This window comes from Electrophorus electricus, chromosome 15, assembly GCF_041902795.1.
Source record: "Electrophorus electricus isolate QZ-2024a chromosome 15, ASM4190279v1, whole genome shotgun sequence".
NCBI classification, from domain to species: Eukaryota; Metazoa; Chordata; class Actinopteri; order Gymnotiformes; family Gymnotidae; genus Electrophorus; species Electrophorus electricus.
Window position 1 is genome coordinate 2,786,121 of NC_137511.1, and position 13,257 is coordinate 2,799,377.

General features: G+C 39.3%; 1 protein-coding gene across 2 annotated transcripts; it reads left to right on the forward strand.

The window, feature by feature from the left end:
- Window positions 1–6,518: 6,518 nt before the first annotated feature.
- muc13b (mucin 13b, cell surface associated) lies at window positions 6,519–12,838 on the forward strand. 2 transcript variants are annotated; one of them, XM_035533529.2, is made up of 12 exons: window positions 6,519–6,650; window positions 8,051–8,569; window positions 9,769–9,888; window positions 10,084–10,193; window positions 10,376–10,434; window positions 10,579–10,724; window positions 10,861–10,989; window positions 11,098–11,143; window positions 11,334–11,371; window positions 11,493–11,580; window positions 11,699–11,879; window positions 12,226–12,838. In XM_035533529.2, exons 1-12 carry the CDS (start codon window positions 6,584–6,586, stop codon window positions 12,376–12,378), a joined length of 1,656 nt encoding a protein of 551 aa, XP_035389422.2. In that variant the 5' UTR covers window positions 6,519–6,583; the 3' UTR covers window positions 12,379–12,838. The 2 variants fall into 2 exon arrangements, with proteins under 2 accessions (XP_035389422.2, XP_081553947.1); XM_081697821.1 differs by lacking the exon at window positions 8,051–8,569 and having other exon boundaries at window positions 6,525–6,650.
- Window positions 12,839–13,257: the final 419 nt, after the last annotated feature.

A 13,257-nucleotide genomic window follows, 5' to 3' on the forward strand; every position in this document is an offset into this window, starting at 1 on the left:
TTCTTTTATCTTGCCCAAGGACTCTTATTGGCACCGGTAGTGATTCTTGCACTTGCCCTGACACAGGCATCAAACCCCAGACTTCTGCATGCATCCAGATTTCTAGTAGTAAAACTACCTCTATGTTGTTGTATATTTTACTACCGTTATATTTATGAAATTATTTATTAGATTATTGGTCAGTATGCTTAACACTCAACTGATTTTCTTTTAGATTGTCCACCCCAACTTTCGTTAAAGTAAATTCCTTTTGTTTGAACATCCATATTGAACTGGTTGGATTCATTGATCTGCATTTGCATCTTGTATACTAACTGAATTATAATGACTATAACTGTATTTGCCATCCTGTTTCTGCTCCTGGCTTTAAAGGCTGGTGTGGAAACCCATAATCTATGGCTGCGTTTATTTTACAGCTTGGGCTATACCGTGCTGAAGCCCATCTGAAATGTGCTGTGCGTGTGATGAGTGACCTATGTAGTCTATAATGTTACTAATAACTTCTGTAGGGAGTGTCTGCATAACTTGTCACAAATGTCAAAATGGGTTGTGTCGAGAACATAGGCTGTGTGTTTCTCATCAATGATTATTTCTTGTTTGTCTTCTGGAAATGGGTTGGGTGTAAGACAGCCTCACGCATTTTAGGAACTTTGGACCCAGCGCTATGGTGACTGGACATTCCCTGAGATTCCTGACAGCTGAGAGACTGTCACTGTGACACTTCCTCTACCACTCCTGTTAGAACTTCAGATACCTGACCTTTGGCCACCCTAAACCCTGGGACACATCACAGCAAGTTTCAGTAACGGCGCATGAAATTTTCCATCTGATTTAAAAGCTTTAGACCAGAAACAGGAATGAGCCCAGCTGTAGCCAATGTCAAACCTAACCTGGCGTCATTAACGGGAAAAGGGTTGTTTGAATGTGAGGTATTTTATACCTTCCAAGCACCCTTACCTGTCCTCTAGCTCCAGGTTCTTAGCCGTGATAAGACTGCGATAAGCCAAGCAGAAGCTCAGAGAGTTGTATGGAAAAGATGTTGTAAGAGAGATCAAATGCTCCTTGGAGCCCAGACCTCATAAAGAGCTCTCAGACAAAGTTAAAAATAAACAGAAACTTGTTACAAGAGGCAATAAATGCGTAAAGGTTGATCATTGAGGTTGCTGTTCAGTACATGATAGTTTGCCAGGCTCCATCACAACGTGCTAGCTGGCCTGCCCAGTGGAGGATGGGTGAGTCTTGGTCCTCCCAAGGTTTCTTCTCCTGCCCAGGGAATTCTTCATTGTACTGTTGCCTTCGGTTTGCTTGTTAGGAATCTGCACCCATATGTTTGTAAAGCTGTTTTGTGACAAAATGTGTTGTAAAAAGCAGCATATAAAAAAAAGTCTGACTTTGCCGACCAACATTACAACCAGTGCGTACCAGGCACTGAAGCACATGCTAAGAACCCAAGACTTTGGAGAAGGTCTTTCCTCCCTTGGCCATTACATACAATATTGAAATATCACATTTCAGCAAAAGTTTATCAGCCTCTGCTGTACTGTTAGTTTTCCTGATAAAACCTGTTTATGTATACAGGTTGTTTTCTATTATTTCCTAGAATATTATTTTTTTTATTATTATTATTATTATTATTATTATTATTATTATATATTATAATGACACCACAGTCAAGAGTTAAAGCTAAATCCAAGTACACACTTACAGCTCTGTTAATGTTTGCTTAGTTCATGCAAACATTTAATCAGTTAAAACACAGCTCAAGGAACTAAAGGTTTGTGCTCTCCCAAAATAGTTAGCCTCATCTTTTAACAAACAGCTTGAGAATACAGCAGAAATCAAAAATATATACATTGACTTCATTGCTGTGCTAATACTTTATATACACACAGCTCTGGAAAAAAAATGAGACCACTACAAAGTGATTAATTTCTCTAGTTTTACAATTAATGGGTATGTGTTTGACCAGGCTGAGCAGTTTTGTTTTATTCTTTAAACTACTGACAACGTTTCTTCCAAATTCCAGATATAAATATTGTATTTTAGAGCATTTTTTTTTTAATTAAAATGACTAATAGTCAAAATATCAAAACAGTTACAGAAATTTCAGACTGCAAAGAAAACAAGCTCATATTCATTTATAAACAACACAGTACTAATGTCAACTTAGGATGAGTCAAGAAATCAATATTTGGTGGAATAACCCTGATTTTCAATCACAGCTTTCATGCGTCTTGGCATGTTTTCCACCAGTCCCTCACAATGCTGTTCGGTAACTTTACGCCACTCCTGGCCCAGAAATTCCAGGAGCTCGGCTTTGTTTGATGGCTTGTGACCATCCATCTTCCTCTTGATCACATTCCAGAGGTTTTCAATGGGGTTCAGGTCTGGAGATTGGGCTGGCCATGATGGGGTCTTGATCTGGTGGTCCCTCATCCACACTTTGATTGTCTTGTTGAAAAAAACAATCATCAGAGTTGGGGAACGCTGTCAGAGCAGAAGGAAGCAATTTTTCTTCCAGCAGAGTTTTGTAAGTGGCTTGATTCATGTGTCCTTCACAAAGTCAAATCTGTCTGATTCCAGCCTTGCTGATCCTGCACCAAATTTTACAATGGGTGCGAGACACTCTGGCTTGTAGGCCTCAACAGTTGTCTGTCTAACCATTACAGGACCAGGTGTTGGACAAAGCTGAAAATTGCACTCATCAGAGAAGATGACCTTACTCCAGTCCTCTATGTTCTAATTCTTATGGTCTTTTGCAAACTTCTTTCTGGCTCTTCTTTGCTTCTCAATGATTAATGGCTTTTTCTAGCTTTGCACAACTTCAGCCTCCAGAAGTCTGTTTCAAACGTCCTCAGTGTGGAAGTCACCCAGCTGCTGCATGACATTCTTTTTGTAGGTCACTTGGTCATCTTACACTTGTTAAGTGACATTTGAATGAGCTGGTGATCATCACGGTCGTTTTCCACCTCTGCCAGTGTGTAGCTGTTGTTGTCCCTGTGTTTGCTGCTTCACCTTGTTCTATTGGACTGCAGTTTTTGAAATTTTCAAGATGGAAGCAACCTGGCGCTCACCGTATCCCTCTGCCAGTAAAGCTACAATTGAACCCTTCTTCTCAACTCTCTTGGCACGGTCTGTTGCTGTATTTTGACTACACTTACTTTTTGGGTAGTTCTAGCACTGCTTTTCCCATCCAGCTGGTTCTATAACAGGCGAACAGTGATGACAGCAGCAGTAGTTTTTATACTGTTTCTCGTTAGAACAGGATTTTGTTAAGCTGATCACCTATTCAGCATCTCATTAAGTAGAATGAGGTGTGTCAGTGAAGGAATTCAGCAAACACTTGAATGGAATGGCTGCTGTACATGTGGAGATGCAAAAAATTGCAGTGGTCTCTTATTTTTTCCAGAGCTATATATATATATATATATATATATATATATATATATATATATATATATATATATATATACTGGAGACATGGGATGACTGACTAAAGAACTGACTAAAAAAAGTGTACCAGATAATATATATATATATATATATATATAGATTCTTTGCACACACACACACACACACACACACACACACACACACACACACACACACACACACACACACACACACATATATATATATATATATATATATATATATATATATATATATATATATATATATATATATATATATATATATATATATATGGATTCTTTGCAACAGAGTGCATAATGTATTAGAGTAGTACTGGGTACAGAATCCACAACCACTGGCACCACTACTGTACTTTGAAGTTAATCAACGGACTACCCCGTATATGCTACATCTGCCGTTAGTGGCCTCTGTCTACTGGCCTGGTCGAACCAAACAGTAGGAGTTAGCTGGAGACATTTTTTTCCATTTATATTGTAAATGCACTTGTACATAGTGTTTAATCAAACACTGAATTATACAGCATTAATTTTTTCAAACATTCTATATAAATGTATATATGCATGCATAAAACATCCAAACCTGCCCATTTGGTTTTTAAATGAAAAAAGGAAACTCATGAAAGAGGCCACTGGACACATGGCATGACTGACTAAAGAACTCACTAAAAAAAGTGTACCTGATAAACATTTGGGTGGCAGACCACTCTCCACCCAGCACTGACCTCAGCATGAGTGATGAACTAACATGATATACCTAATAAAGTTGTTCCATCTTAACCCACATCCACAGCACTCCCAGGCAGTGGCAACGCTATGCTGATGCATAATCTGTTCAGCAGTGGTCCTGTAGTCTGAGACTGGGTAGCATTGAATGCAGAGGAGGGTGACTGTTGAATTGTGCATGCCAACTGCTGTTATGATATATGCTAGTACTGAATATGAAAGGTGTGATGGTATGGATATTAATACCTGGGAAAGAGAAATTAGTAATATAAATGTCAGAAAACCTACTAAAATACTTAATCTACGAAAGGAAGAACATTCTGCACTTAAAATTTTAAACAAAATGAGATTGTTATTAGGTCTGCTGATAAGGGTGGAGGTTGTGTTGTTCTGAGAAATTACAGGAAGGAAGCACTCAAGCAGCTTTATGATACTAGTGTTTATAGGCAGCACAGCCCTGACATCACTCCAGTTACAGTCTACCTTTCAATCCACTATTAATCATGACATTTCAGGAGGACACCTCCCTGATCCTGGATGAAATCTTATTGTAGATAATCCTCACTGTAGGCGTTTAGAGTTTCTCCCTAAAATTCATAAGGATCCTGCATCTGTTTATTCCAACAGACAAGACAAAAACATCAAAGACATGCTTGTCAAGAGTGATATACACAATCATTCAAATAATAACTGTGGTACTGTAGCCTGAAACCGCTCTAGATGTGCTACATAAAATGTTTTAACACAGCCACTGAAATAACAGGCCCCACAAACAGATCAGTTGTCATCCCCCATTCCTGCTCATGCATCACTGCGGGAGTTGTCTACTGTATTACTTGTAAGAGATGTAATCAGCTTTATATCAATAGAAGACTTGCTGATCAGTTTGTTAAACACCTTCAGACCTTCAGAATTCAGGATTCGTTGTTTCCAGTGACGAGGCATTTAAACGCCAATGAACACTGTAAACACTAATGGACACTGTATTAATGACATTATGATATCCAGTAATGATCTGTTGGCATCGCCAGTTGTTGCTCTGCCAGCAATGAAAAAAAAAGATCTACTTAACTACAATCTTGGAACTTTAGAACCCCGGGGAATGAATGTTATGATTTAAACATGATTTAAACATGATTTAAACATCTACTTTTTCTTAAAGTATTTTTCTTGTACTTATTCTTGTACTTTTGAAAAACTGGCTCCTCCTCCTACTAACTCAGAACTCTGTGTACTTTACCACAATGTTTATTCATTGTGAAACTGGCAAATTGTAATGTATGTACAAAATCCAGTCCTATCTCTTGATGAACTATAAAATATGGAATTATTAATATAAAAATATGATCCACATCCATTATCAGGCTTCCCTGACTGAAATTGATTCTCAGTTGATTAGTTAATTGATTAGAATTAGAATTAAGATCAGATAGTTTAATTAAGCTGACACCTTTCATAAACCAACCTACATACATTCATACAGTAGATCAATGTATAATGACATTTTGTGGTCAATTTAATTGTGATCTAGAAAATAGAATACTTTTTAAAAACTACCTCTTGTATGGCGCTGACAAAGAAGCTTACTAGGGTATCTAGAAAGGTTTGGAGGAGTGTTCATAGGACAGTTCTCAACGTGACAGGTGTCAGGCTGCAATAAGCCTGTTCTATTATTATCTGAAGCGCTTTGAATTGCCATTGTGTATGAAAGGTGCTATATACATAAACTTGCCTTGCCTTATCTACAATTATTTATAAAATAAAATTATCCCAATTTAGATAAAAAGTTCTGACTGACAGTTCACATGCATGCCTTCCAAATGAAATGTAACCAGACTAGATCTCTATTGCTTATTTTGTTCTTGATTGCTTTATTGCTTATGTTCTTGTAGTTCTGTCCATGCCAACCAGAGGAGGATGGGTTCCCCCTTTAAGTCGTGGTTCCTCTCAAGGTTTCTTTCTTAGTGAGCTTTTCCTTGCCACTGTTGCCTTTGGCTTGTTCACTGGGGGCTTGGACTTGGACATCTGCAAAGCTGCTGTGTGACAGCATCTTCTGTAAAAGGTGCTAAATAAATAGATTTAACTTTACTCATATCATGCCTGAGTCCAAAAACACCCCATGTCTTAAGTAACCCAAATGTCTGCTTAAATAGCTGCATATTCGAAGTTTTATTCGCAGTTCCAGGCAATTAAGTAATAAAGCTAAGCCAACAGCCATTTGTTTTTCACTGTTCTTTGGTTACACCTGACAGGTGCGCTTCGGGAGGCGTGGCTATCGTTTATGCGCCCTCCCCTTTCTTCTGTACGAGCCGCGCTAAAGCTGTGCGTACGTTCGCGTCTGATCCATTATGCGTAAAGCGCGTCAAAGCGAACCGCGCCTGACAGTTACGCGTACATTCCCTGAACTTCTTTAACCGAGGACTAGCATGATGGACACAGGGATCCGACTCTTGATTCTATGCCTGTTGGCAACGGCAGCGACAGGAGAAACAGGTTAGTGGGGACTTGTCAACTAGTGCATGTGGCTCATTGCTAGTTTAAATAGAGTTAGCGTTACAAGGCGGTTGCCATTATATGGGAGTGAAAATAGCATTGCAAAGTTTTCGGTTTTGACCAGAACAACCTTACAAAACATGTTCACACTATCATGGGTCACCGTTATTTAATTATAAATATATGTGTGTTTCCACTTATACCAGTATCTCACTTGGTGTTTGAAAAATACTGTCCCAATAAGCATCTGTCTTTGAATAATAGTGTTTAATTCTATCCAGTGAGCTCTGCGTATACATCTCAGATCCTTATTTGACTTCACCCGTGCGCTCATTTTAGGGTGTTCAGTCAAAGATCTCGACAAAAATTTTAAAAAGAAAACTTTGTCATGATGAAAAAAAAATGTGTTTGATTTGTCACAAGTTATTTAATATTTGATTCCTCGCGCCTCAGTGATGGGCTCGTTTTTGACATGATTGTTACTTAAATCTCACTGCACATAATCTCCTTTTAGCTAAATCATGTGTCCCTTGTGCACACAAAAGCGGGTGGAAACGCATCCTTGTGCACTGAGCGCTGTGTGGCGTTTCCCCTCAGTAGTGTAAAGCCCAGGAGATCGCTCTCTATGCTGTCCAGACAGGAGCTTTCTGAGTAACCACTGTTTTATTTGTAGGATGGCCTATAAACAAATCTACTCTTAAGACAACAATAATTCCTTTGGTGCTGACTTGTCATACTACAAATGGCTACAGTGGCTAACACATTTCGGATGATGTGGAGACCGCATCCGTTTTTAAGGATCCTCCACAAACTCTCCTATAGATGAGTCAAAAACGTCAGACGTGCTCGTCAAGAGTGGATTGAATGATCATTCAGATAATGACTGCGGTCCTGTAGCCTGCAATCGCTCTAGGTGTGCCACATGTACATTTATTGACACAGCCACTAAAATAACCGGCACTAATGATCCATTTTTATAACCCACTCCCCTTGCATTATTGCAGGAGTTGCCTACTGTTTTACTTGAAAGAGATATAGCTGGCTTTATAATGAAGAAACCAAGGCTCGCTGATCAGTCTGTTGAACAGCTTCAGACCATCAGACTAAAGGATTTGTCATTTCCAGTGACAAGGCATTTCAGTTCTAGTGTACATTGCATTACTGACACATCTCAGTGCATTGCCAGTTGATGCTATGAAATGAGGAAACTCAAGGAAAAAGACCTGCTATACACTCTTAAGACTTTAGATCCATTTCATATTCCAGTTACACATAATACATTTATATAAAAAACGGGTTATAGATATTATTATTGACAGTGCACAAAATAATTTTATTGCATCACTAAGGATTTTATTTCTGCTTTATCTTTTAAAAGGTTTTTGTTTTCTTCACTACAGATTCAAATGCTAACCATGCTACTAATCCCCCCACTTCTACCAACCCCGTTACTAATCCCCCCACTTCTACAAACCCCGTTACTAATCCCCCCACTTCTACCAACCCCGTTACTAATCCCCCTTCTACCAACCCTGTTACTAATCCCCCCACTTCTACCAACCCTGTTACTAATCCCCCCACTTCTACCAACCCCGTTACTAATCCCCCCACTTCTACCAACCCTGTTACTAATCCCCCTTCTACCAACCCCGTTACTAATCCCCCCACTTCTACCAACCCTGTTACTAATCCCCCCACTTCTACCAACCCCGTTACTAATCCCCCCACTTCTACCAACCCCGTTACTAATCCCCCCACTTCTACCAACCCCGTTACTAATCCCCCCACTTCTACCAACCCCGTTACTAATCCCACTACTGCTCCCCCCGTTTCTGTTGAACCCACCGGCTCTGCTCCGACTGGAACCACTTCTGCTGGAACTCCTACAACTACAACTCCTACACCCACTTCTGCTCCAGGTTCTGTTCAGTTCCATGTTCTTTGTGTGATCGTGTCACCGGTGGCAGGGTAAAAAGTGCTCAGGCCTGGGTGGGAATTCAGCCTCCTGTTATGAATGCTTATCCCAAAAACTTTCTACTCATTATTAATTACCAACTTATGCTTCACACCTTACAAGTTCTCCAGTTATCGCTTTAAGGTACAAATTTTACTTCTCAATGGATTCCATATACAAGTTTGAAAATTATGGAAGCTGAGGAGCAGCAGATTACAGGGCAGTTGCATTTAATAAACGGGATGCATTTAATAACAGATGCATTTAATAAATGGGAAATATGATTTACATGTCAAACACAGGCAATCATACATTATTGTACAACATTATCAATATTTTCCATGGATCTGTTAGTGTACAGGGAGCATACAACACTTCTTCATTTTGACCTTACAATTTAGTTGTTAAAGGTAGTATGAAGACTTGTGATACCAAGAAAGGTACAGTATGAAGTTGTTATTTAAAACCCATGTTAGACTTCAAATAATGGACTAACAAAAATGAAGAGGTTTGTTTTGTTTACATGCAATAACACCCCTGACATATAATTAAACAGGGAAAAACACGATCTAGGGTTTACTTCAAAAACAAGACAATTAACATTTTTGAATAACATGTTTTATTCTGTAGATAATTTAAATCATTCCCTCAAAAACACAATAGTAATTGAAACTTAGACTGCTGCCAAAAGAAACCTTTTTATAGGTTGTCTGCTTTAGGACGGACAATAGATCCCTCATTTGCTTTAACCAGTTAGGAATTAGGAACTGGTCATGGCTCTAAAAAAAACCCTTGATTACTAAAAGGGAGAGCCTCCCATTACCCGCTCTCATTCTCCTGCATGTTACAGTAAGTATATCTGTGACATTTAGTGCCACGTTTAGTACTGAGCAAAGGGAATCCTCTTTTTATTTATTCACATGAAATGTCACACCATCCCTTCACATGGCAAAATCACCCTTTGCTTCTTACTCATTTTTCGTTTCTGTCTTTGAACCTGGAGCTGCCAGGACTGTTCTCTACACAACTAGAACTTGCAAACAGTGTAACTGTCAGAAGGGTTAAGGTGCTTTTACACCATTGCTGCCTTTTTACAAGAGTCTCTAAACTCCAGTGTGTTGTTCTGTGCCATCCCCATGTTCTCATTACTCACATATCTGGCAGCTCCTTGTGCCTCAAACCCCTGTCCTCCTGACAGCACCTGCATGGAGCTTGTGGATGGCTTTAAGTGCATCTGTCAGCCAGGACTGTACTATGACATCCAGCTGAACTCCTGCTACCAAGGTACCTCTGCGCTGATGTTTTTCCAAGCCTGACACAGACCACAGGACTGTGTTCTGTAGTTTAATAACAGTCCATGCATTATACAGACGTACTATATTTTTAACTGCACAGTAGTTATAGTACATTCATATTTCATGTGCTGTAATAATAATGGTTAAGTATTGTAATTCATAATCCATTTGCTGTCAATTACAGCAAAGGGTTTCCCCAGTGATTTACATCTCGCTAAACTTCAGTATAATCCAGAAATGGAAAAGACGGATTCGGAAGTATTCAAAAATATATCCGACCAAATTGTTGATGCAGTAAGAGACCGGTGTTTATTTTTAATCTACTGAATAGTTTTTTTTATTGTTTAAGCCACTATTCATACTTTGTAACCCCTGCTTAATCTAGCTAATGTTTGCCATAATGGCTTTGAAGTTGGTACATTTGGAGGAGACCAAACTGACCAGTTAACATGGGATTCTGATTTCTCCAAACTCAGCTACGCGCATCACTTGATACTGAGAATGGATATCTTGGATCCACTGTTTTGAAGCTAAGGTGAGCAACACTCACATGTGCGACTATTATCATTAAGATGATAGAACACTGCCTTCACGGTAACTATGGTTACAAGGTGGAGTGGTGGGTGGCCTTTGATTTGACCGCACCAGGAGCTAGCGAGGCTGTGCTTGTTGTCCACAGTGCATGGCAGAGAGCAGCCGGGGTGGCAGCAGACGTGGACACTTTCTTCAGTAGCGCATCCAGTGCCACTGATGAGTCGGTCAAGACTGCAGTGCAGACGGCAACCGAATCGAGTGACGGCATTCTTTCCGGTGCTCAGGCTATCTGTACGTACGCGTTCGTTGCTCTAATTCATGCCATTAAAGCAGTGTGGGGAGTAACAGAACACTGTAATAGGGCATATCGCATCGTTTCTGTAAGTAAGGACAGATGTGAGGTTTCATTCATTTGAACCGTGTTCAGTTAAGGACTTGTGCACCGTCGAATACTGCGACTTAACAACCACGAACTGCACAAGCAAAGACGGCCAAGCAAGCTGCCACTGCAATGTAGGATATGTTCCGTGGAAAGCAATGAGCCGGGCCTGCGTAGGTCAGTACTTATATCCGGTCGCACCATTTTCTAAAGGACACACAAATCTGCACCCTCTCTCAGTTCATTCAATATGAATTCTGGTCCGGCTATATCTTCTTTCCGCAGCCTGTCCCAGTGGTGAGAAAGCAGTGAATTCAGAGATCTGCGAACCGTGAGTTCCTCTCTGTACACTTTCATACACCGACTGTGAAAAGATTTCACATATATAAAATAAAAGCACAAAACAAATGTAATTGCTGTTGCTTAGTAAACCGTGTTTTTTCCATTTTTTTCTGTGTAGCTATAGAATTTGTTTTACAGCGTGTAAACGTACTCTAAAATATAAAACCTTTTCTTTCCAGATGTCCTTTTGGTTACTCTGGTTTCAATTGTAATGAACGTAAGTTCATTTTAAGCAGTGATGAATTAAGTATGCATGACTGACATGCTGTATGCATAAGATGACTTGCACATTAGTGCAGTATATGAGTGGCACTTCTCTGTGTGATCTCTCTCACCAGCATATCTCCTGGTTATGATTGTGGTCTCCTGTGTTTTGGGCGTACTGTTTATCAGCGCTCTTGTGACCGTGATAGTTGATATCACCAGGTGATGGTCCATCATTTCAGTATGTGTACACACAGCCTGCGTGTAATGCACATTTCAGCAGCAGTAGAAGAGTACCAGATGAATAACGCTGTTTGCATTTACATTTTTGCCTTTCCAGAAAGTCAAAGAAAACTACCCATGACAGCAATGAATATGGTATGGAAGTCCGTAAGATATCAGGAATTCCCAGGATCCCACAGGCCATCCCTAATACTAGCTGGCAACCATCCAATCTGGAAGAAACAGACAGTGGAAGCACAAGTGCTCTGGTGAACAGAGACAGCCCAGAGAAAACAGAGGTAAGCCTCTGTCCCCAAGGCTTAATAAGCGTGTGTGAACAGTAACCAGTTACAAACTAGGATTTGTACTTTTAAGCTTATTTTGAAATCACAATACATGTACTTGTACTCCAGTATATATGAGAGGATGTCTACTTACAGTTTTCTACTTTATAATTTTGTAAAGAATTGTCAGGGACCCAGCCTGGTCTACCTTGCTGTTGGTCCCAGTTTTACTTTTTGAGCTAAAACATTTTACTTTAGTGCACAACTATCATGCCTCATGCGTCCTTCATGTATTTCTAAATGGAGGAGGGGGATCCAAACAGTTGCTTCACCACCCAGTCGCTTGTTGTGTGTGTTACAGATGAACGGCTACAATGACTACAGTGACATGCAGAGCTACAGGAGTCAGTATCCTCGCAGGTCTGCGTACGGGGCTGTGGGACTGAGCAATGTCTCCAGAGCCAACAAGAACCCCTACTTCCATCAATATGAGGACACAATAGGCAGATATTAATTTATACATAAAAGGGGCAAAGCTTTGCTTCCTATCTGTTATAACTGGTTATAACTGGTACACAAGTAACTAATGCCACATTTAGAAAGAAGGAGAATACATTTACAAATATACTTATGCATACATATATACTTATGCATACATATACATATACAGCATGGCCAAAGTTGAAAGATTGAAAAGAACCATTTTGAACCATTTTACAAAATCATTAATATTTGATGTAATTTTACTTGACACAAAGTAGATTAATCAACAAATATCTTTAATAAACCATGTTTGTCTAATGGAAACAAAGTAGTAACATGACGACCTGAGTAGATGTGCGTGGTTTCAAAAGGTGTTTGTGTGTCTGATCTCATGTATATGATCAATTGTATGTCATTTTTGTATTTATATCTTTCAGACACTTTAGTCTTGGGAAACCTTCAAAAGGTAAACAATAAAATAAAAGTGTAAAATAAACGTCAAATCGGTTATCGTGTCTAAATTGTTGGTGGCCAGAATGAAAATTAAGTTCAGGGGTTTTGGCGCCAGAAGATGGCGCTGTTTCACGCTGTATGGCTGTCTGAGAGCCATTTTTTCTTTGTGATTAATTGTTAACGTGGCTAAATCTCAGCTGGGATTTACAAAATACTGGAGTACACTCGTGAAGTGGTGATTATCGTAACATAAATATGTAAAATATGCCAAAGACTCTCGGACTGTATATAAATAACGATTCAGTTAAGGTTCAGTTTGCCTTTTCCAGAAGAGAGTCTTTTGTTTAAATAATTTTGAATACATGAAGAAATAATGAATAATGAATAAAAGACATTTATTATTGCATTATTTCATACTACTTACAATGGAAAAATGACTCATTGTTACTAAGGTTAC